This window comes from Pezoporus flaviventris, unplaced genomic scaffold (assembly GCF_033815535.1).
Source record: "Pezoporus flaviventris isolate CSIRO_AGI_PZ_B2104156 unplaced genomic scaffold, CSIRO_AGI_Pfla_v1 ptg000045l, whole genome shotgun sequence".
Taxonomy (NCBI): Eukaryota; Metazoa; Chordata; class Aves; order Psittaciformes; family Psittacidae; genus Pezoporus; species Pezoporus flaviventris.
In genome coordinates, this window is record NW_026892593.1 from 21,654,651 (window position 1) to 21,680,092 (window position 25,442).

The 25,442-nt window shown below is 41.8% G+C and overlaps 1 protein-coding gene across 3 annotated transcripts in view; it reads right to left on the reverse strand.

Moving 5' to 3' along the window:
• Nucleotides 1-1,004: 1,004 nt before the first annotated feature.
• CFTR (CF transmembrane conductance regulator) overlaps nt 1,005-25,442 on the reverse strand; it is an 89,306-nt gene continuing 64,868 nt past the window's right edge. For 2 of the 3 annotated variants that reach the window (XM_061467652.1, XM_061467651.1), the window contains exons 22-27: nt 19,001-19,243; nt 15,320-15,475; nt 7,390-7,479; nt 4,174-4,346; nt 3,716-3,821; nt 1,006-2,405 (exon numbers count right to left, since the gene is read on the reverse strand). In XM_061467652.1, coding sequence (XP_061323636.1) covers nt 2,199-2,405; nt 3,716-3,821; nt 4,174-4,346; nt 7,390-7,479; nt 15,320-15,475; nt 19,001-19,243 — 975 coding nt within the window. In that variant the 3' untranslated portion in view covers nt 1,006-2,198. Of the gene's footprint in view, nt 2,406-3,715; nt 3,822-4,173; nt 4,347-7,389; nt 7,480-15,319; nt 15,476-19,000; nt 19,244-25,442 lie in introns of all 3 variants that reach the window. The other variant, XM_061467650.1, reaches the window with a different exon arrangement.

A 25,442-nucleotide genomic window follows, 5' to 3' on the forward strand; every position in this document is an offset into this window, starting at 1 on the left:
AACAGTGATATGGCAAAACTGAGACCCAAAGGTATGCAGAGCACTCTGTGAGCAAGAGGCATCACTTCATGGAAAACATAACAGCAAGATGTTCATGCAGACAGAAAGGAGAGAGCCAGGTAAGTGCTAGAAGATAGCAAGAACAGCACTACAGTATACAGGACTGGATGGGGGGGGGGGGGGGAAATAAGACAGAAAGAAAACTTGTATTTGCAGAGGAAATACGCAGAAACTGTGTAATGTGGGACAGAACTAGAGGAAAAACCCGGGTGGGAGAGGGTGAGCAGCTGCTCCAGAGTGAGCTCTGGAGTGCCTGCAGGCTTAGCCTGTGACCTTGGTGGCTCTTGTTCAGAGCCCAGCTGTAATTCTTGGTGCCCAGTATCGTGGGACACTGTCACAGGCTGGGGCAGAGCCGCAGTTCCCACCTGATACCTAAAAGCGTTTATTTATTTTCAAGCTTCCCATGTATTGCTCTTTGCAGGTTTAGGGCCCAAGCACTGTGAGATAAAAAGCTCACCTGCGAGTGCTTCACCGTTGTAAAGCATTTGAGTGGCGGTGCTGCTGACTAGCAGTTGTAGCGGTAGCAGTGCCTTAAAACGGCTCTTTCTGGAGCCCTTCCTTTGCCAAACCACCACCACCACCACCACGGGAATACGGGAGGCTGAGGAACGCGGCTGCTTCAGCCTGCAGCGGCGCGGTGCTGCGGCAGGAGGACGTGGGCCGACACGGCATGGCCCGGCAGCGGCGGTCCGAGCGCCGCAGCGCCACCTAGTGCCGCCCTCACCGCCCGGCCCTGCAGCCCGCCCCGCTCAGGGCCAGGCGCAGCGGTGAGATCTTCCCGAGCGGCTCTGTAATAAACAGAATGTATTCGTTAAGCATCATGCACCCGCTTGGCGAGGCCGCAATGGCTGAAGTGGAAGTAGCAAAGCAGGTCTGCGAGTTCTGCACCATGAGGGGGGTGTAACATGTCATGTCATACAGGCAGTTTATTTTTATTTTTATTTTTATTTTTTATTTAAAGAAAAAATATAATCTATCTAAAATGTCTGTATCACTAGAATAGTGCACAAACACAGCGTCGGACAGTACTTCGCCTAACTCTGGGGCTGTCCTCGTTTTTCTAACAGCTCTATCATGATGTGACATCAAAGTAGTAGCAAAACCACCCCAACAATCCAAATATAAAACCTTTTGTACAAATATATTTTTCTTTATAGTACATAATCACTCTTAAAATACATCATTTCCTTAGTAAATGTTTGCAACAATATTGAAATAAATAAAATATCCTAGAGAAAGTTCAGTTTCATCATAAAACTGCAAACCAGAAGAGTATAAAAATTAATTTCATTATTAAAGTCTACTTCTGAGAGGTTTCCCCTGTTTTGTTTTTTTTGTAGGCCAGAGTAAAAGGCATGTCAAGGTGCCACACATAAGCAAACTGTCACAGTTCCGCTGCCAGGAGCCCTATCTGTCACTGGCTGCTTGTGTCAGCCTGCACGCATCCCACTGCGCAGGGTTGGGCTGGCAGTCTCCTAGGTTCTAAGAGAAAACACCAGTTCTCCCTTACCCATGGAGAGGTGACAGATGTTGACTGACTTGCAAGTCAGTGTCTTCTCTTCCCTCATTCTCACCTATGCCCATGGAGCAGTGCGCTGTTATGAAAGGGCATTTGGCCTCTTGGGCTAAGTTGGAATCGCAGTTGCTGCATGGAAAACAAAGAGGAGGAAGTTTTCTGTGTGCCTCATTGATATTGTCCTGTAATTTGTTTGAAGGAAATGAATCCAAAGAAGCTTTTTACATTCTGATTTTTCTATTTTCCACTCAGGTTTGATTATTTTTCTCACATTCTGCCTGCTGTCACCCCAGCAAGAACATTTCTAAAAGTTGACTGAAATGATTACGTCAGGCCAGTTAGGTTAATTCTGCTTGCCATGTCTTTTGTACCGAATTAGAGCAGCTCTTCAAAGGAAGTCTGGTTTTACCATTACAAGTGGCAAAACTTCAAAGACTGTACTAACTTGCACACAATTAACCATGGAAGGGAAGCAATTCCCCAATGCACATGTAGTCACTGCAGTGAACACCTCATGCAAGGTTTGATTTGTGCCCAGCTCTGCAGGGTCAGAAGCGCCGGTGCTGTCCTCGTGGGGCACTGCTGGCGATTTGCTCCACTAAGAAGGTGCCCACACTGCACCTCACAGCCTTGTCTCCTGCACTTCTTCCTCCGTCTCCTCCTGCAAGGCAGTGATTTTGGGTCGAGGTTTGCGCTTGCTGGAGTTTCTGTGGTGTACTGGGAGTAGCTTCAGGCGATCAGCGTGGCTGATGGCTTGCCTGAAGGAGCTCTTTTCGTTCAGCAGCTTCTGAATGGATTCATACTGACGCAATTTATTGTCCTCTATTACCTAGAGAAACATACCACTCTCTTAGATGGGCAATGGTGGTGCTGTGAGAATTCAGCTAACACGACTAACACAGCAGGGAAGAGACATGAAGGCATAACAGAAAACTTACTCTAACAGGAAAAGCCAGGTTTACAATGGCTATTTCTAACTTCTAGCTTGCAATTTCAAACTGCAACCATAAAAACAGACATTACAATTTTAACGTAGATAAGCTGCCTGTTGTTCAAGTTACAAAGTGCCACTGGGCTTGCTGGTTTCTCCTTGCGACTTGCTTTTTACCTCTGAGATGGTTTGTTGGTACTGTGGCACAGCTAAAGTGCCCCGTTAAGAAAGTGTTAACTGCAGAAAATAAAGTTGTATCACAAACAGGGGAAGGCTGCCAGCACAGTGCCAGGCCTTCTTTGCTTTCCTCTTGCCAAACAAGGAAGTGCTGCTCACCCCTGTTTGAAGGAGACAACAGGTTTGCCCTGTCAGGCTGTGCCAGCCTCCTGTCAGGCAGGAGACAGGTTAAAATGAGGCTCCTGCGCTGGCACTGTGGTGGCAGCGCGTCTCAGGTCTGACTGGAAAGAGCTGTTAGCAGCTCTGTTGCTAAAATGTTGTTTGGAGGGTGGCACCCCTGCTCCGGGCAGAGGCTGCCTGCTGCCTGCTGCCTGCCTGCGCGGGCCGACACAGCCTGAGCTGTGGGCTGGAGGCAATAAGAATAAGGTCCCCTCTTATGGAAGGGTCAAGAAAATACAGAGGAAGGAACCACAATTTTAAGAACAATTACATAACTTGCCTTTTATTTCCTTTACTAATGATTTTTATATAACAAAGGAAATACCCCAGGACTTCAGTACTTTGTCACCTTAATTAAACAAGAAACGAATATTCAAGCGGCTTGACGAAAGAAATCAGTAATTCTGGTCACTAGATGTTTTCTTAGGAAACCCTTCTTCCCCATGCAGCCTCTTACTGCAAGTGCAGCCGTCTCTGCATTTGCAATGATAAAGCTCTGTGAGATGCTGGTATTTTTCTGGAGTTCCTGAGCCAATTGACAACATAAGGCACCTGGATCAGCAGTTGAATAGCCCACACAGCTTTCCTCCTGGATGAAAGAAGGAATCCAGCTCTTCCATAAAGCTCATCTGAACACAGGTGCCACAGCTCAGGTGAAAGAGCAAACAGGAGCATGCTGCTCTTCTGGTGACTAGGTTGCTCTGAATGACCCCCACCAACCCAGCCAATTTCATCATTTCTGCTTGGTGCATTGTTGCACATTCATCAGATGTAATTAAAGGAGAGTATGTGAGACTATGAGAAACACTCACCAAGAATCGCTGGCACTCCAGCATCGCCTCCAGCCTGTGTTCAGACAGTATCACCGTGCAGTTGGCAAATGCATGCTTCAGGGTCTTCCGGATCACTTGGGAAGTTCTGAAAGGCAAATAAGTGTTGGCGTTCAGTCTGCAGTGAACATGCTGGTGCTGCCAGTAACTTTACTGATGATATTTAAGTCTGGCTGCGTGCTGGAAGGCTCAGGCGCATGGACACCAACACCCTGCATCATCATCTCAGCTTGCTGCATTTGTGCTGTGAAAGTACATATCGGCCATAAAGCTAAGGTTGTAACTAGGCTTTCCTGACCCCCCAGGCAGAACTGCTGACATATCACTGAAATCAGGCTTAGTAACAGGCCAGACAAATTACAGAGGGGCTTTTTAGATGGTGCTGCCTCACTAATTTTCCTATTTCATATTAGAAGATAGAACAAATTAATGAAACATACACAGGGTCCAGGTGAGCACTTGGTTCATCGAGCAGCAAGATCTTAGCTTTGCTGAGAACTGACCGGGCAAGGCACATCAGCTGCCTATGGCCGTGACTGAGGACACAGCCGCCATCCACAAGAACGAAATCAAGCTGGCCTGGAAATTGCTCAATTACAGACTTCAGCCCAACCTGACGGAAAGAAAAAGGACAGGAGAAATCAGTGAGATACAGCTAATGCTGACTGTGGGTACAGCAACCAGAGCCTTTAATTTCCTTGCTTTTCATTTCTGACAGCAAAAACATAAATTGATGAAAAGGAGAATCTGTTCTATAAAGACTACAAGCTAAGTAGCTGAATGATGTGAAAAGCACTGAAATATTTGAATCCTATGACATGCTAGGATTTATGTTTGGAAGCTGAATTAATGCTTTATTTGTTTGTCACGTACGATGAGTTCTGGCATTTTGATCAAAACATTCTGAGTTAGCAAGCTATAGAAAGCAATATATTTGTAACTTCTTATTCAGTGGTGATGTACATCATTGCAAATACTGAGGAAAGTGATTTTTGAAAGGAAACCAACCCTCTTTGGCTATTAGGAGGGTAAAAAGAAATGACCAAAATTCATATGCGACATTATAGCAACAGAAAAGGCAACCCAGGTCACTGTGGCCATTGTCTCTATAGCTCTGAGAGCATTTCCATCTGTTTCTTTTTCTGCCCTAAGGGTCTTGTGAGCTTTGTTCATACTAATGGCCTCAGGGTCTTCCCTCTGCACTGGTGATACAATGCTTAGAGGAGTGCCCATGCCAAATGAAGCTGCTTCCCTTGGGTCAGAAACTGGAATCCAGCCCAGGAGATGTTTTCTGACTGTTTCTTCCAGTACTCCTTTTTTGCTCTCACGGGGAGAAGCATTTTGTACACCTTAAAGCAAAGCTTTGCATCTTCCACAGGTCCAACCTGATGGTGCTTGCTGGCTTAATCAGCAGCGTTTACAGAAAAAAATGTTTGTAAAATAAAAGAACTAGGAAACACATGAGTTACATGGCTCCAAAAAACGTTAATGAAGAGCCCTCACTGGATTTTTTAAGTGTTACCAATCTGCAATTTGTTTGCATTGGGGGGGGGGTTGAAGGAGGGGAAAAATTACTGGAATTCCTCCTTTGTGTTTCTGTTTTACATGGAACCATGCTAAACTGTGGTGTCTGGGTATGCACATTGTGTTCCTGTAGTGTTCATGATTTTATTTGTAAGTAAATTAAGGCCAGAGCTTTGTTTCTTGCTCCTCCTCTGAACACACATTGTGTCCTTCAATAAAGTTTTGCATCTAAGGGCTGGAAAAACTGCACAAGGTTTCTCCGGGTACCTGTAGGTCCAAGCAGCAAGAGTAAAACTCAGCCCCAGAAGCTGACACAAGTTTGACAGACTCAGGTGCTGAAATATGGGGGCAATAAAAAGTGAAACACCTGATGTGTTCAGCAAAAGCCTTGCTCTCTGCAGCTGGTTGCGAGGAGCATAAAAAGCTGGTGGTGATCTCATGATGATCTTCTAAACGCTCAGCAGCAATTGTGGGTCAGGGCTATGCTGACAGTTAACCTTCTTGCTGCACCATGGTCCCAGAGTTAACTGCCTCACTGTCACTAACAAGCAAGCTCTCAAGAGCATGAACTTTGTAAACAATCCAATCACTCCTACTAAAAAGCATTACAGCTTTTTTTCTTCTCTGTTTGCTTTGCACTCTTGCCTGTGCAGTGAAAACCTCTATCACATATGGATTTGCCAAACTCCTTAATGATAAACACTTCAAAATACTTTTTTTTCTTTCACGCTGTTGTAAATGAGGTTTGGCTCTTTTAAAACCCCAGGCTCAATTCACATGCACAGTCAAAACAGTCCTTAAAAGCAGAAGGAGAGCTTGTCTTTCTCAAGAAAAAGGGTACTAATCCACACTCTATTTTCCCCCCAGCCTCAGAGAAGTGGAGCAGCACAGCACCGAGTACCCAACTGCCTCTTCTAGGACCAGCTGAAAAGCTTCTGTCACATCATTTAACCAAAAACTTCATGATGTTTTTATTCAACAGTAAATTACTCATCGGAAGTGTCTACTTTCCTCTTTTCCAAACATGGGAGAGAAATAAACCCAAGACAGCAAGCAGAGATAGGGTTAAACTGGATGGGAAAGGAGGAAGATTTCAGATTAAGTGCCACAGTTGTATGCATTTTCTGACCCTTGAAACTTAAAATCAACAATGAAAATGGCACCAGATCATTTCTGAGTCTATATTAATTAGGACATCCGTACCTTGGGAAAAGGCATGTGTTCTCTAGGCTACAGCCCTTTCCCTCCCCTAACTCTCATCTGCCTTTTCTCTGGGCCTTATGTTACCTGTGCCACCTACCAAGCACTACCAGAGCCAATAGGTGGCATCTGACAACCGTAATGCGTGGGCTTCAGCTCATTGTGGAACAGAATTGTAAACATTAGGCCCCTAAACTTGGGGAATTTTAAACCAAAATATCTCAACATGAAATTGGAAGAAAACCTTTAGGTTCATAAAATCTAATATCCCATGATTCTTACTTTCCATGACAGAGCAGCTGCCCATGACAAAGCAGTGCGTAAACCTGATTGCGGTGTCAGGAAGTGCTCTTTCTCAGCTGACTTTATGCTGGCCTGAGAATTGCAATAACTGGAAAATATCTTGAGGAAAGATTTTTCTAAGCTGAATATAAATATTCCCTATTGCAATAACACCAGTGTTATTTCTAGGGCAGACCACAGACATTTCACTTTTCTTGGCCTCCAAAATGTTTACTAGTCATCTTTACACATTTTGATAGAAAAATGCCTTGCAGAGATCTCATGTATTTGGCAAAGCATTAAAATGAGAAAATGTTACAGGACTTTCTGCTGTATCAGCTTCCTCCACTGCTTTTTCTCTCAGGGTCACCCAGCAGAGCCAAACATAAAACATCCCCTATGCTAAATCACTGCAGGAGCTACCCAGACTGTTCTGTGTGGAAGTCCATCTTGGCGTTTTTTTCCTTAATCTCTGACAAAGGCACCTTTTTATTAGGAAATAAGGAAATCTGGTTTATAAAAGACACCTTTCCTCAGCACTTTATTTCCTAAGACTCTATAAATGTAACATACGACGATCACTTGACCTACACTGCATTCTGCCGTAACTACTTCACCAGAGTGATACAAGTAACTTTGAACAGTTTTACCTCCTCTGCAACTTTCCATATTTCTTCATCACTCCAATGCCCATAAGGATCCAAATTCATCCGAAAAGTTCCAGAAAATATGAACACTTTCTGCAAGAAAAAAGGATATACAAACACAGGTAGGCAGATACCCTGAACATTGTATAAAACATTGTAAATTGTAAAGCATACAGTCGAAAGAATAACCTTCTGCAATCACCAGATGGAGCTTCTTGCAGATTACTAAGATTTTTCAAAACATTGTTCCAAAAAAGGTTACTTTAAAAATCCTTACATTCATTTTTTTGGCAGTTGTCTTAATCAAGACTTAGCCAAACTTGTTTGAAAAACATCAAAAATCAAATTTCAGCAGTTTTCAGAATCAAAGTTTTCCGATATTTCTACTTTGGAATAAGCCTTTTAAAAACTATTTTTTATTTTTTAATTATGTGGAACATAATTAAAATATATTAAAAAAAAAATAAAAATCCCTAAACCAAATTACATGTTTTCACAATTGTGTTTTGAGAGAGAAAATTTGTTAGGTATTTGTCAGTATTCAGGGACACTGTCCTAAATTGGTTTTCATCAATTAATTTCTCTTTTTGCTAATTGATTATAGCCAAATATGTATCAGCATAATTCTGTTACCTGACATTTCATCATGTCCCAGTCCTAGCTCAAAAGAGCTTTTTTGTTTCCTCACTTCCTCACTGTCACATCACTGAGAAATGACTCAGCAAGACCTGATTCATGACTGTAGCAGCCACAACCTGCTCTCATATGTGGCTCTCCTAATCAGTGCTGCAGACCCTGCTCTCTTCACGCTCTGTCCCATCCCTTCCTTCCATTACACAAAATGAAGAGGATGCACATTTCCTGGCACTGAGATGCATCCTTCTCACGCTGAAGTTTACTACTCAGTTCTGCTTTTAGGCACGCAGATTTGAGCGAACATCCCTCAGAAACACCTTTTGTATCTCAAAAAGCTGTGACTCAGACAAAACTAAATATTTGTTTAATCTCTTTTTACATGGGGTGGGTGTGTCAGGTTCTGGTGGAAATGAGGTTCTTCAAGGGACACTGGGGTTGCACAACGTTTCATAGAACACAACCAAACTGTTGTGTTCTATGCTGCAAGATACACCTGCTGTTTGTAGCAGGGAGAACTTTCTGTCAAAGAATGTAAGTGCCTTGTTGAGAAATACAACCGCTTGCTCTTTCCTTGTACGTAGAGAGCAAATACCAAAAGAAAAGATTTGAGACAATTACTTTCTTCTGTCTTCCTAAAGAAAATATGTATTTGAAGAAAACGTGCTGAAATGCCAGCAACTCACAGCCGCAGAATTTCTTGGAGTCTTGGTAGTCAAAGACTACACAAAGCAGTAAAGGAGTAGCTGTACCAGAAAAATATTCTTAGCAAGTGCTTGTCCATAGTTTGGCCAGTCTACCACAATTTTCATCTGATCTAACCTGGGAACACTGCATTCTTTCATCAGATTTCAAAGTGATTTACACACACATTTACATTAATCCTTTAAATAGATTAATGAAAAGTCTAAACGTGGCAGTGGCAAATAAATTACATTAATTAATTTGCTTAATAAAGACACGTAGGCCATTGCCAATAACTTATCTGGTGCAAGAGAGAAGGAAGTACCTGATTCAAGAGACCAGAATCAAGAGACCAGAAGAAAAGCAGCTGCACCGTGGTACCCTGTGGTCAGTGGAATGGATTTAAGTGTGATGGTACTTTTGCTGCCCTGCCAGCAACACCCCAGTGGAGCTGCAGCAGAGGCAGCAGCACACATAGCTAAAAATCACTGAAGTAGTACTTTTGGCAGAGATCAATGGGTAAGAGTAGACCCTTTTCTTTGTGATCATTATTGTCAATAACAATGAATGCTCTGGTGAAGTACAGCGAAGTCCTTTTCCCATGCCCCACACTGGTTAGGTGGCGTGAACAGGGCAACATATTTGCAGCAGGATTAGATTCTTCCAAGCAGTGGGTGTGGTGGAATAATAATGCTGCGGAAACAGCATCAGACGTGGGTTTCTTCACACTTGGAGCACCATACATCTAACTAATGGAATCGGTATTTTCATTTCTCAGTGGTAAAGAATAGTTAACTGAACAAACCAGTTTTAAAGAAGATAGGGCTGAATAACATTCCTGCTGAAGTGCAGCAGGCAGAGAAATAAAGGAAACTAGTTTCTTCAGAAACTGCTGTTATTCCTAATAACCATGCTTTCAAGAAGCAGGCCACTAAAAGCAAGCTATTCTCAAATGTACTTTTTTTTCCCCACAAGGTAAACATTTCATTGTCCTGAATTCTGGTACTTCTCTCTCCATTTCAACACCACCTTCTTCCCAGCTCATTAGAAACCATACAGGGTTCACTTGAGTAAATACCATGTTAGTCACATGGCCAGTTTAGAGTCCACTTAAAGATAATCAGGGAAAAAAAAACCCAACAAAATTCTTAAAAAGCTTGAACTGTAAAGTAAAAAAGCCAAACCCAAAAGTGAATGCCATGGACTTCTGTGTTGTTTATAAATATGGCAGAAGTAGAAATAAGGAAAGCATTGGAAGGGGGACCGGATGGCTGGGGAGGCTGGCAGCAAATCTGGAACCGTTTTTTCTTCTTGGTCACTTGTTTAGATTCACCCAGGATGTTAATGGGTGTGATCATGCAACAAATAGTTTCTCAGACATGACATCCACCCACAAGCAAAACACTCGGGAATATAGATACGGTAATGCTTATGTTCTGACCACCGCAAATACTGTAAAACAACCCCTCTGAAGGGCAGCTAGAGCTTCTGCATACTGATTATGACTATGGTGTGGGATACACTGAGCTTGTGGCAATAGGCTTCCTAAGTGATTTAAGTGTTAGGTGAAGAACTAAGACCCTGGAGTCCCTAAGAAAACCCATACAGAAGAGTAAAAGATCAGTTGACAAGAAACTGCCAATGAGAGGGATTATCCTGGTTTTGAGTAGCTGCTGTTGCAATGGAAACACAACCCATGTGCAGGTCCTCTGTGAGACCCATGGACCCTTGTCCCTATACACTCCAGGGCTGGAGAACAAATGTGACATCAGCTAGAACCAGACACCAGATCCACACACAGAGAAGTTAGAGTAACAACAATATGACCTCCATGTAGCCTCCTCTGCTTCATAACATTATGGCAAGAACATCAACATGAGAGACAATCAAATTGCTATGTGAATGCTTTAGTATTAAGAGCAAAGTTAAAGGGTTTGTTTTCATAAGTGTTCCTGTGGGGACTTTACATTGACATTAAAATGTTTCCAGACAAGAATAAGAACATGGGAGCAGTGAAGTCCTTCTGCAGGTTTTTTGGGACCAGCTCTGTAAGCTTCTCCCCTGAAGATGCTAAAACCTCTGCCTCCCATAGAGTTTACTGGTAAACCCAAGTGCTGTGCTCCTGGCAACACTGCATCCACAATGCAGAAAACAACCTATCTATCTACTAAATGAGCACGTGGGGTTGTTAATGAATGTCCCCAGCTGCTCTGTGCATGGGTCTGGTGCAGCAGATGCTCCCTGGTATCTGGGCTCCCCTGCCCTGAAGGAGCCCAGCCTCTGTGGGACCCCTCTGGAGAGCAGCACTGCCCTATGCAGGAGTGCTCCGGCATGCTACAGAACAGCCACGCCTCATGCAACCTACGAAGTGAACAGCCCTGAAGGGTATGAGAAGTGATGAGACAGGCAGAGAGATAGGCAGCTACAATGAAGAAAATGAGATAACCACTGAAAAATTGGAACTACAAAGATAAAAGTTGTGAAATTCCACTTTTCAAGTAAAATAAAGGAGCAAAACTGATTTGATTATTTTTACTTGATAGCTGGCAGTCCCACAAATTGTAGCAACCTCATTCTCCATGCTAAGCTTGATGTTAATTCTGTATGGAGTATTTACTCACAAAAACAGCATGAGATCCACTAGGATACAGTGGAATAACACTCAAGAAGACTTCAGAAGTAATTTCTTTCCTCTGAGCTAGCAGCACCTTATGGATCTTAGGATTCTTCTCATTGATTTTAATGGAACATTTGCTGCAGGTCTCCTCCATTTGAAGCCAAATTTCTGAAGGTATTTTCTCAACTTGACTCAATTAAATACTTCAGGATGCAATCTTCATGAGGCCCTGTACGCTAAAGAGCTTCAGTGTTGAAACCAGATGCAGCTGGATGTTCTCACTCCGGAAAACTCTTGCAGAAGAAACATCAGAAAGGTCTGCCCAAAAAGAAGGGATGATGGGCTGCAATTCTACTTCAAACAGCCTGTTATCGCTGCAGTAATTGCTTTGCATGAGAATGACAAACATCCTGTAGGAGCTCCTGTAGGAGTCCTGTAGGACTGTGGTCCAGCTGTGCTTCAGCAGTGCAGACGTGTGAGCAACAGGAAGGACCTTCCTTGTCGGGTGCTCCAGGAAACATGTTTTATATGATTCACCCCTTCATGCCACTGTAATGCTGGATTTCAGATACTGAAAGACAGGAGGTTTGCCTTTGCTCTAGCTCAGCTGATCCCTGACCGCGCTGCAGGCTGACGCTGTGTGGGCTGTGCAGGCATCAGTGAGGTCCTGGCAGAAGAAAATAACTTCTTTTCTTCTACACTGGGAAATTTAGGGATAAAGAAAGAGAAGGAGAGGTTTGGAAAGTTTTCACGAGGAAAGTAGAGCTCCGTTCTCCTTTTGTTAGCAAAGCCTCTCCTAGAGACAGTGAATATCCAGGTGTTGATGTAGGCCAGCCTCCCAGGAAAGGAGAGGTAACTATTTTTTCTCTTCCATTCTGAAGCCGTAGGCTAAGGTCAAAGAACAAAAGGCTCCCTTTGTTCTGCTGGGGAAAGCAGGGTGGCATATGCAATTTCTCTTCCCTGCTGGGAGAGTGCTGGTGAAAACTTCATTTCATTCTGAATGTGGGAACTTTTGAGGTATAATGTACATTTTCTTGGCAAGGCTTTGGGACAGGAGCTGCGAGCTGAAGCAAGCAAACAGGCTGGCAACTCTCATGACCTTCCAGAGAATGGAGGGCCAGGACTTTTTTGGTGTTGATGCATTATCAGGGACTTCCAAAGTGAACTAAATGTGCAATTTTAACAATGAACTGACAATGTGCCTCATTACTAGAAGGGCAAGTTACACTGCTCATGCAATAAATGTCTCTCACATTTTGCTGATGGCTGCAGAATGATGTTTTCTATACCACTAGTGACCTATAGTGAGTACTCAGCTATGAGAATTATTAATCATATTTTTTCACTGGGACAAGAAGGCTACTTGTTACTAAGCATTCAGTTTTCTTCTCATTCCATGTGTTCCCAAGGACAGCTTGACATGGAAAGCAGAAACACTGCTGGGCAACCACAGCCCAAAGGAAGAAATGGCTGAGAGCAGAAGGATGACTATGGGAAAGATAAGGAAGCCCCTTCCAACACAGGAAGTTATACTTGGCTGTATAGGAAAATTTCACAATGGAGACACAGTTTATACTATGAAAGCATCCTTCATCTTATACATCCATCCTTTGGAGCTGACGTGGTTTAAGCCCAGCCGGCAACCCAGAACCATGCAGCCACTCACTCACTCCCCACCCACTCCTCCTCCAGCTCAAGGAGGAATGGGGAGGAGAATCGAAAGAATGTAACTCCCACGGGTTGAGATAAGAACAGTCCAGTAACTAAGGTATAACACAAACCACTACTGCTGCCACAATAATAATAATGATAAGGGAAATAACAAGGGAAGAGAATACAACCACAGAATACAACCACTCACCACCCACCAACCGACACCCAGACCGACCTGAGCAGTGACCTAACCCTTCCGGGTAACTGCCCCCAGTTTATATAGTGGGCATGACGTGCTGTGGTATGGAATATATCTTTGGCTAGTTTGGGTCAGGTGTCCTGTCTCTGCTTCCTCCTGGCTTCCCCTCCTCCCTGGCAGAGCATGAGACTCACAAAGTCCTTGGTCAGAGTAAACATTACTGAGCAACAACTAAACACATCAGTGTTATCAGTGCTGTTCCCAGGCTAAAGTCAAAATCACAGCACTGCACCAGTGACTAAGAAGGGGAAAAATGACTGCTACTGCTGAACCCAGGACAGGAGGACAGCTGTATACCATACTTGTCCTCCAAACTCATCTGATGTAGCTGCACTTGCAGTTCACTGCACAGCTGCCTCAATCTGAAGGGGTGACTTTTTTTCATACTTGCAAACCACAATCATGCTGCAGAACTGAGCCAGCAATAATAAAGAAAAAGAAATTTAATGGATAGATAGACATGAAAATGTTGAAGAGAAGACAGAAAGAATGACAACAGGTCAGCTATCAAAGGGCAGCTTGCCAAGCAAGCCTCAGCAAAGCAGGCAGCATATGACCAACCAGGCTGTCAGTGGAGTCCAGACAAGAAACTAAACCAACCAGGGCACTTACTACTGCTCCCTTGGTTCTGTTTTTTTGAGTTTGTAACTTGGCAGTGAAGAAAGGGTCTGTTCTGGCAAGGTCAAAGTACTGAAAATTTGCTGTCTTTAAGGAAATTTCAGAGCATCTTTGTAGAAATGCTGAGAGAGGAAAGAGCTGTGTCTTCTTTGAATGCCCTACACTAAATAAATGCCACTCAGGCTGCTGTGGGAAAACAGTTTTGAAAGGGAGGTTATCACAACTCAAAGCTGATCATGAAGTAGAAAGAATAATTTTTGAGTTCCTCTTGTGCTTGCAAACATAGTGTTTCCAGCATGAGCATTTCAGCGTCTTTTAACAGATACCAAAGCCAAAACAGTGCCATAAGGAACACCTTGGTTAGAGTTAAATCCCGCCTCCATGACACTGAAATAGATCAGAAGTGACTTTACTACAATTAGGCTGGTTTGCTGCATTATGGTAGAAAGCAGATTTTAGCCTACATACCCAAGGAAGGGTGAAAGTGATGACACACCTCTGCTCTGCTATGATGGCTGCAGAAAAAAACACTGTTTTGAAAATGCAAACCTGACAGCATATTTTTTAGTTCAATCAGCTGGCTGTCCAAGAGTCTTTCCAACTATTTTAAAGCAACTCAAGCTGTCAGTGCACACAGCTTTGCACCACACTTCAGCTTACCAGCTTGCTCAGACAGTAACTGCCTTTTAAGACAATAGACGGGGAAGTCCTAGGTTTAGTTCTTTTCTCCCCCTTAGACTATTTCTCTTGTTCCAGTTATTTAAAAAAAACAGGGTGCCTAAACCCATGTGAGGAGCTGTTTTCTCTTTCATCTCTGAAATGGCATTACTTTGCCAGCACTGCTGCAAGCATAAATAACATGAAGTGCTCCTTTATGCATGCATTATGACATAGTCATGAGAGGTGACAGCTAAAAAAAGTGATGATTCCATGCTGAGAATCAGCTAGTGGTCTAGTAGAATATGAGAAAAGCAATAATTATGGTACTAACCTGTCATGGAAAACAGGCAATGTATAGAATTCACACGTTAACCACAATATGTGATGTAGTGCTTTAGAAAACAGTAGCTGAGAACACCACTGACGGTATTTTTTACTTCAGGTGGCACTATCTTATTTTGAATCAACATGCAAACTGTTTCAGAGGTGCAGAGAAAAGCATTATGAACAGAGAAAAGGTTATGAACACTTCTGTTTGAGTGTGCTGTACCTTCTGATTTCTAGAATTCTTGTGTGAGTGGCACAGAAACCCTCAGAAAGTAGTTTGTTGTGAATCATTGCATCTATCAGTCCGGCCATCCATCCATCCCTCCATCGGTCCATCCCTCCACCCATCCATCCATCTCCCCTTTTAACAAAATTTTTGTGTCTTGTTTCTGTTCATTAGCACAAAACAATTAACTTCCAGCTTGAAGCATATGTAGAACCGAAGAAAATAAAGACACACAAATACACAGTAATCTCATTACCTGAGGAATCACTCCAAATGCCTTTCTCCATTGTTGCACGCCGACCGTGTTCCAGGAGACTCCATCAATCTGGATATCCCCTTCTGTATTCAGCAGTCTTAAAAATGCAAAAAGTAAAGTGCTTTTTCCTGAACCAGTTCTTCCTAAAAGGCCTACCTGCAATGCAAACCATAAAAGCATTCAGTACTGCTCACATTAACCACAGTCAAAGGCAGAAACAAGGATCTCAGCAGTGGAGAAAAATTTTAATGATTCTCAATGGGATTCTCAATGTCACTCATTTGAGAATGATAAAAGCCTACGGCAAGAACTAAACAAAACACTAGGTCAGACTCTTCTTTATTTTATTATAATTAACTAAGATGAAGAAATCTGTTAGCTGAAGAAATTTGCTTCTATATTACCTTGTACTTATTAGTCCACCTGTTTTGGCCTTTCCCTTTCTTTTGCTATGAAGCCCTCTTAAACAAAACCCCATCCAGCAGACAAAAACCAAGTAGGAAGAGCACCTGAATCACACTACTAAGCTACTCCATTTCCATAAAATTGAAATCAGAGGGCCTAATTCTGATCAGACCATGACTGTAGTGGGGTAGCTTTGGTCTGAGGCAGTGGTCACAGCACACACGATGCTGTTGCCCTGCCCCAAACAGCAATGTTAAGTCCTCAACCTGCCCAGCTAGTGCTGCCTTTCCCTACCTCTTAGGGTGTAAAGAAAAATAATACACAGGGTTTTTCTAAAATGTTCTCTTTCCCTTATGGGATTCCACTGACCAATTGCTGGAATGAGCAGTATCTGCAGAATCCACAAGCAAATGCCAAGATACTGCCTTTTCCAACAGCTGGGTTTTACACAGCATGAGCTGCTTTTGTAGGGTGACAATATATATGGTGAAGGTTAAGAAAGAGATTCTTCCTGCTGCCTGGCATCCTTTCCATAACAGTGCCTCAGGCCTCTGAGCCATATGAGCAGTCTGCACTGTGTTGCACTGCAATCTACAGAATCTATTGATTCCAATCAACATAAAAGGCATGAGGGAAGACCCACGGAACTAAAGACCTGTTAATTTAACCTCAGCTCCTGGAAAAATTATGGAGGTGATACTGCATAATATTGAAAGGTATTTAAAGAATGATGGCCTCATCATGGAGAGTCAACATGGGTTCACAAAGTGAAAGTCGTGTTTAACTAATTTGATGCCCTTCTATGATAAGGTGGATGAAGAGAAGGTGGTGGATGTAGTTTTTCTGCATTTTAGTAAGGCTCTTGTTACTGTATCTCACAGCATCCTTCTGGACAAGGTCTCCAGATGTGCGATGAGTGGGTTCACAGTGCACTTGGTGAAGTACTAGCTAAAGAGCAGAGCTCAAAGCAGTGCAGTGAATGGGGCTACATCTGGCTGGCAACCAGTCACCAGTGGGGTTCCTCAGGGTTCAATTCTAGGGCCAGTTCTGTTGAATATATTCATCAACAACGTAGGAGTTGAATGCACCAGTGGCAAATTTGCCCATGACACCAGACTAGGAGGTGCTGTTGACTCTCTGGAGGGCCAAGAGGCTTTGCAGAGGAATCTAGATGGATTGGACCATTGAACAATGATTAATGGGATGAAATTTAACAAGCTGAAATGCCGGATTCTGCACCTGGCATGGAGTAATGACGGGCACGAGTATAGACTGGAGTGACTGGGAAGCAGCCCTGCAGAAAGGGATCTGGGGGTGCTGGCTGGCAGCAGGCTCAATAGCAGTCAGCAGCGGTGTGCCCTGGCAGCCAAAAGGCAAACTGCTTCCTGGGGTCCATCAAACACACCGTGACCAGCATGACCAGCCAGTTGAAAATCGCAATTATCCTGCTATATTCAGCATTGGCACAGCCTCACCTTGAACTGTGTACAGTTCTGGACCCCACAGTTTAAGAAAGATGTGAAGGTCCTTGAATGTGTCCAGAGGACGGCAGTGAAGCTGGTGAAAAGGCTGGAAGGAATGCCTTACGAGGAGAGGCTAAGGACTTTGGTTTGGAGAAAAGGAACCTGAGGGGCAACCTCATTGCTCTATACAGATTCCCGAGGAGGGGAAGGGGAGAGGAAAGTGCTAAGCTCTTCTTCCTGGTATCCAGTAATAGGACACGTGGGAATGGTTGAACACTGCACCAGGGGAGGTTTAGACTGGACATTAGGAAACATTATCAAGAGGGCAGCCCTGCCCTGCCTTGTCCTACCCTATCCTGTCCTATCAATCGCATACTATTCTATTCTAGTTCATTCCATTCTATTTTATTCTACTCTGTTTCATTCTTGTGCTGTGCTATTCTACCCCCTCAGCAGAGAAGAGTTCTCCCCTTCCCTGCTTGTTTTACTTTTATTGTCTCTGCTTCCCTATGGGGCAGAGACAAATCCTCTCCAGTTTAAGAAGCATGCTCCAGTTACGGAAATAGTTCCTCTGAGGCCAGGATTCATCACCAAAATTGTACTGAGTTCCTAAATCTTAGCCATTGAAAAAAAAGAGCTTTTTTTTAATTGCTTTGCCCACTCTCTGTACAGTACAAAAGCATCTTTCATTTTTCATTCTCCAAGGGATTTTCCAGGAAGTAAATCCACTAGACTGCAGTGGCACCTGCACCTCCACGCTCCAGGAATCACAGGTGCTTCTCTTCCGAAGGCAGAGCAGTTTCAGGATAGCATTACAGAGGTCAAACTCCCGGTTTCAAAATTTTGGTGCCCTCCAACTTTGTAGAGGAAACATTCAGTTCATGTAAACCAAGACAGACCTACCAAACCTAGCAGAGACTGGTGATATCCAAACTAGGAGCAGAGCTTCCTTCTGGTGAAGCCAGGTTGCTATCACTGAACCTTTTTTTCTCATCTATGTGGGAGAGTTACAATCTGCTCTTCATCTGCGTGGCTGCTACTCAGGAAGTCACGTGAGCCTGTCTTCCCACCCCACCGAGGATGATCCTTCAGCATGAACTTAAAGAAGAGCGTTAAACCTCTGCCTAACTGCTGTACTGAAACTAACGCTCTTTCTTGAATGCAACCCCAAACATACAGGAAGATTAATTAGAGGTCTGTCAATTCTCTGAAGAATAGAGCTGTTTATGGCTTGCTATATAATAATTTGGGGTGGTGCAGAGCCCTCATCGAACAGGCGAGACGGCACCTCCACCCTCTGGCCGCCGGAGCCAGCAGTGCATTACCCTTGGCACAGGAGCCAGTATTCTTTCATGCCCTGCTCCATCAGGGTCAGGCTGCCCCCAGCATCCGCTCTCACCAGCAAGCTTCCCTCTCCCAGGAGGAGGCGGAAGAGTTTAAGCACAGGAATACAGCTTGGGGAACTGCTGCATACATATTTTATCGGGGTATGCTGTTCCTCATGGCCAGCAACCATCCCCACTGTGCTCCACTGAGGAGTAAATAGCCTCAAGATTTCTAGGATAACTGAGGCAGATTTTCCTTGCCCTTTTTTGTCTGTAGTCAGTAATCCTACAGACAAGCTCTTTTTAAAAGGAGACACAAGATATTTCTGTTCTTCAAGTGCTTTAGATGATTACTTTGTTTTGTGACAATTTAATTTACAAAACTTTACTGAACTGAACTACTCTTTAGTCAACGAATAGGTTTATAAAGACATGTCTACAGTTAAGCTTAATAGAAGTCAGATCAAACACACAAAGAAGTGTCTCACCCTCTGCCCTGAGCTTATTGAAAAAGAAATGTTTTCTAACACAGCAGCTCCTCCTTCGCCGTATTTGGCTGTAAGGTCCTTCACAGTCATTTGTCCCCCAGATGGCCATTTCTTCCCTTCCTTCGCATGCCTGTTTTCAATTACAAGGGCATCTGAAAGCTGGTTATTCTTCTGTGGCTTCATGTTTTTCATCTCTTCTGTTGGCATGTCAATGAATTTAAATATTCGTCCAACAGACCGCATCTATGAATCAAAACAGAGTATTCTAATTTTAATTAATACTTAGGTGTCAAAACAAATGCAATCAAGTTATTCCTAATGCCTAGCCAGAACAGCGAGTCTTTTTTCTGTGTAAGTTATGCCATGACATAATTTTAAAAGGCAGGATACTTCCTGTATAGAGCTCAAGATTCTCTTGCTTTTTTACTGCTGACAGTAGTCCAACATGTGATTCCATTTGCTTCCTTTATAAATGGACACAGTAGGTCTTTCCAGCCCTAAAAATGTATTTTGAAAATTGCTGATGACCTGTATTTCTAAAAACAAAGTATGATCATGAAAGCAATCTTGGAGTCTTCAACTCCCTCTATCTGAAAGGGTTGCGCAACCAAAAAGCTGAAGTACCTTGAATAATGATTGATGTCCAAAGATCAGCAGATTATGTGGAAATGGAAAGATGTAAAGCTGTAGCATCAAATACGGAGGAACACTCATCAGACATTAATGCCTGAGTTTCTATGAGAAATTATATATATATCTTTTAGCAAATAATTAGTAGTAAGTTCCATGACAACTAATACTATATCTGTTATTATATGAATTCAGTAAAATAATCAAATCCTGTAATTCATGAACTTCAGACAGAAGCTGTAGTAGAAGTCTTGCTGAATTTTTACAGGAGCATGGGACTTGAAGTGTTCCCCTTGACTGTCTTTTTAATGGGTCAAGGGTCATTTAATAAATAGTTTATTTACCTCCTTCACTAGAACTTCACTGCTCAGGTAGTCAGAAAATGTATTTTTGAGTCTATGGACCAGTTTATTCTTGTAAGTTTATTAATTTCAAATTGTAAACAGCTAACAGCTCTTTTTCCTAGCTGCTTTCCTCAATTTATGGAAAGCTACCTTAGACCAGTCACCTTTTGTTCTCCAGGACAAGAGAAAAGTCCAGGTTTAAGCTTCTTTCTTAACATATGTTCTCCTTCTCTGAACATCACAGTTCAAATTACTCTTTCTTGTCTGACCAGAATGTACACAGCATTTTGGATGACATTTCACAAAGACATTGTACAAAGGCATTGATACTTTCCTATGTATATTAGGAATATCTTGATTAACACACCTTTTCTTCACAGCTACGTCTTTGAGCCACCCTCTGACTGAGCAGTGCTCAGCCAACCTTTCCTCCATCTTAGCCATTTCTAAGAAGATCCTGACTTACCTTAGAGGTTATTCTTAGTAGTCCCTAAATTCAAGTCTTCAAACTTCAGTTACTGAAATCTATTTTGTATCTGCCATTTGAGGTCACTTAATACCTTTCAATTCCCAGCATCCTTCATGCTAACATTGCCTTTCAGCTTTGCGCCTTTGTCAGATTTCTTCAACACTTTTTTTTTCTTTTGAGACCATTAAAAAAAAAGATTAAAATGAGCTCAGTCACAAATCTAATCTTTGTTGAGTAGCCTCCCTACAGCTTAATGCTTACAGCTTAATGCCATTTCCTTTCTGTCCAACTCATTAACTAGTTTACAGTTCTTGTAATAATCCTGATCTCCTTCATTTATATAATTTCTGAAACAGAGCCACAGCCAGTGCTTTCCTGAAGACAAATGAGATCTACTACATTACTTTTGTCTGAAAAATTTATCATCCAGTACAGTTATCAGGTTAGTCTGATGCAACCTTAATGTCAGCAAACCTCAGTGAATTCACTCTGTAAACATTGCATCTTCTATTACATTTTTCAAAATTGTTTCTAAAGACTCCTGTCATCAGACTAACAAACTGATGGGGGCACCAATGACTTTGATTTCTCTTTCTTAACCAAAAGTGACAGTTGTTATTCTATCACATGCCACAACCACTGCCATCTTGGTGGGTTCATTTGATGTGGCCATTATCAGGTCTCCAGCTTCCCAACCAGTTATTCTTCAAATGTCAAGTCTCTCCTTTCTATCTGCTTCTTGATCTCTAGCACAGTTTGTTTGGGTTAACTAATCCATTCTGTAGAGGCTGCAATTTCTAATATGCTTTTATAGAATGTTGTTCATGCTCATAGTCCTAAAGTCCCCCAAAATTCCTATTGTTTTTCTTCTGTATTCAGGAAACAAATTTCAGCTCCTTACTTGAAGAAAATGTGACTTGACTTTACATTCAGGTTCCTAAGTGCTAGTGCAACTTAACTAGATTCCTCATTTTATCAAAATTTGTCCTTGTAAGCAACAAGAGTAAATTATAAGATAGTCTCCATGCTTATTGGTCAGACATTACTTAGCAAACCAAATTAATAAATAGATAGATACTTGCTTAGCTACTGCATCCAGGAATATGTGGGCCTTATTATTAGCATTTATTCTTTAATCTGTATTCCCAGTAGTATCTCTCTGTAGTGGCATTATGGAAAAGCCTTTGTGCATCTTTGACCTTGTTTAGTTGCTTATATATTCCTTCTGCAAAGTGATTCCACTTGATATATTACCATTCCCTCCCATTCTTCGATCAAGATTGAAATATTGTTAGGTGGATTTTCCATGTGGAAGCACATTTATATAAAATGCAAGGAAATAGTAGGATCATAGCTTACATTAAAATCTTGAAACACTATTGTGACACAAAGTATGAAAAACATGCTAACACCTGAGCATATCGATTACAATTTCCATCTCAACCACTGTGCAAGATAGAAAGGCATGTTCATCATCATGCTGATATATGAATGTCATCTCATTTGGTGATACGTACAGGAAGATCTTGGACAAGGCTGACAATTTGCTTCCTGTCTGTCTCTAGTAAATATAATACATGCATGGATGAGCACCATGCATTTGTTTAGTCAGTGTTTGACGGTACATTTGTTTTAGAAATCTTATCTATACAGAAAAAATTCAGAAATGAAGGTCTTTCTTGGCTTCATAAAGACCTATGAACATTTGTACAGGCAGGGATTCCCTACATTTGCCCAAGAGATCCTACCATTACACAGTAGCTAAAATCTATCAGTTTATCAGTAGCTATGAAGCCAGCTGGACAAAGAGCCTTCTCTTACAGCAGAAAATTTCACCTCTATGCCCCAGCTCTCCTGACTAATTTATCAGTCACATCACATATGCAAATATTTTATACAGCTTAATACTTTAAAGAAATTCAAAAGGATGCTTTCCTGGTTCTGTAATTTGAATTATGATTTAGATCTGGACAGAATGCAGCAAAAATGTCACTCACATTTTACAAAAATACCCATTCTTCCTTTCATAGATAGAAATCTTCTACCATTCATAATGACAGGTATAGTGTAGCTGACAGCAAGTTTCTTTCCATTACTTCCATCAACAATGTGCCTGCTATATTCACATTCACTAGTTAATGCTTTAGAATAAAGGAGTATATTTACTACTTCAACTAAAAAAGTCTAGAGCATAATGCACTATTTTTAGCCTTACCTAATTGTATTTTACTGAGATTTTAATAACACTGCACATTCCTTAATTTACTTTCTCATTAATATTACTTAAATTCTTCTTAATGTTGAAGGAGAAGTCATAATATAATTATATAATGTATATTTCCTGAAAGTGGAAGAAGTAATTCTTTTACAGCTAATCTAATACAATTAATTTCATCAGGTCCTATGTCCTCTTCTGCTAAAAGAGAGCAGTTATCCTCTTCAAACCAGACATGCATACTACTTAACGATCATGTTGCAAGACACCACCTCCCCAAAAACATGCTGGCTGGAAAGGGCAGTGTGCAACTCAGAGGTTCCGTGAGAGGTTGGTCCAATTGGCTCATGCTGTAAAAACCCCCAGTGCATTAAGCCACTGAAAAAAAAACAGGGTCAATGCCGACAGACCATAAGGTTTTACTGAGATTTCACACCTTCTGCTGTTACATTTTGGGCGCACTCACAGGGCATATGTTCCTGTTCCATACTGCAAAAATGAAATAATTAATTCATTTAAAACTTGTACTGAATTTTTTGTTCTTTCTCACAGTGCTTTGCAGGCAGAAAAGGAAATGTTCCAACAGATCTTTCATGGTTCTGTTTCCTTCCAGATGACCAATACCTCACTTTGAGAATTGTCATTCTGATGCAGATTTTACAGTCAAGTATTTGGTCTACTTAAACTCTATAAATTAACAGTGGTCTCAGGTTTTATGCTGACATTAGTAAAAACAAGCACCATCATTTTTTCTAAGTCCTAATTTTCCTTTGGTCCTCTCCTCTACTTTAATTCTTCAGCATCCCTGATATACAGGATTGGACACTGTGAGGTTTAGCAAATGTGGTTTCAATATCTCTTTGGGGGATTCTTTTAGTATCTCCTTACATAAGTAATCTTAGCAACAGTAAAAGCATGGCATTTTCTCTGTCCCTGATAAAATGAATTGTCCTTCCCAGTTACAGCATGGCTACTACAGAATACACATCAGTGAACAAGAAGGTTATTAGACATTAAAACAGTCCACTGGGACAAGCCAATGCTTATCTGTGAAAGCAGCACTTACTGGAAAACTTATTTTCTATTATTTCCTTATGAAGGAAAAAGATTAAAAATACTACAAGGCTGCCTGGAGGGATAAGACTGAAAACCAGCTAAAGGGATATTAGCAGAAACGATCAAAGCGAAAAGATAAAGCCAGCCTAACCGGTAGCTTGAAATGAAACAATGGAGAGCTGTCAGAGTGACCACATATGTTAAGAAAATAAAAAAAATTAAAAAAAGCAGAGTAGATAAAGTATCAGGGCTCAGGATGTAGAGAATGAAATGCCAAAACCATTATGGGGTATTAAAAGACAATGGGGATTTTTCAGTTAAAGCCAAACCAGTTCAACAGAAATTGCTTCAAAGAGGGTATCTGTGTATATAAAAAAATCCAAAATAGAAACTTGGAATTCTTCAATATATATGTCAGTGTCACGGAAAGCTCAGGAAGGACATTGTCTGGAATAAAGTCACATTTGCCACCTACCCATCTGTTTGGCCAGTATTCCTTCTGGTTCTTTTTTCCTTCTTCACATGATCCTGCTCCTCTGTTCTCCTGCCTTCCTGTCCTTTTTGCATTTTTTGCATTTATTTTACTGATGTCCCATCCCTTGCATATCTTGTAAAACAACTCAATACGAGCTTAATGTTATGCACTAATTAGAGGAGCTATGCCTGTGGACATGGGTTTCAACCACTTGCAGAAAACTCCAGCTTATCTGACAACCAAAAACTGCTACCTACAAATGTGTTATACATTCAGATGTGCCTTTGTGCAGGCTTTTAAACATGGATGTCACAGCTGCTCAAGGAAGAGCAAGAATGATGCTACCTAGAGTGGTGCGTGCGTGTCTGTAACCAGAGACATATGGAGATGTGTCACTTCTAGTCAATCTGGTCCTCTGAGGAGCTTCAAAGGACCCCCTGAGAGAAAAATAGAGTGTAACCGAATAGACTACTAAGGCACACATGTAAGCCTTTGCAGGACATCTGTCACCAAATAAACGTAAAAGACTTTAAAGAGGGAAGTGCTAAATGTAGAGAATACAGAATGGGAAATTCACCCAGTGAAGCAGTTTTAGTATCTTGAAACCATTAAGCTATTCTTATCTGCTTGCGTATGGGAGCAGCTTTTCAGTGCCAGCAGTATCTATTAGTTTGTCATCTGAGATACCTAAACATCCATGAGATGGGGGTGGGCAGCTATCTACTGCCGAAAGAAGTCCAGAGGATCCACCTATACGCTGATGCACCTTAGAAGGCTATCATTAATAGAATATGACCGGTGCTCCACTACAGTAGTTTGTCTTAATATAGAGAAAAGTACTCACAAACATCTAAAGCAACTTGAGATTTTCTTTTCAGGGGAAAGGGAGTTACTTCCTTATTGCTACTAATAGATGACATTTTAACATTGATGTATTATGAAAAAGGCTAAGTTCTTTATTGAAACCCTGATGTGTCCAGCACCCTCTGAATCCTACAGTAAGACATTCTATTACTCTTGTGAAACACCTTCAGTTTGCATTAAGCTATATAATTCTTATGCAGATTGTTATACTTAAATTGACCACATTATGCCTTACTGGGTTAAATGGAGTTTACAAATGACAGCAGATTAAATGTTTCTGTCTCTGTTGTGCCTTACCAATGGCACATTTTACTTCATTATCAGTCACACAACTGCTGTTTGGTATGTCTTGCAGTTATGGCAAAGAAGGCCTTCTACAAAGTGCTTGG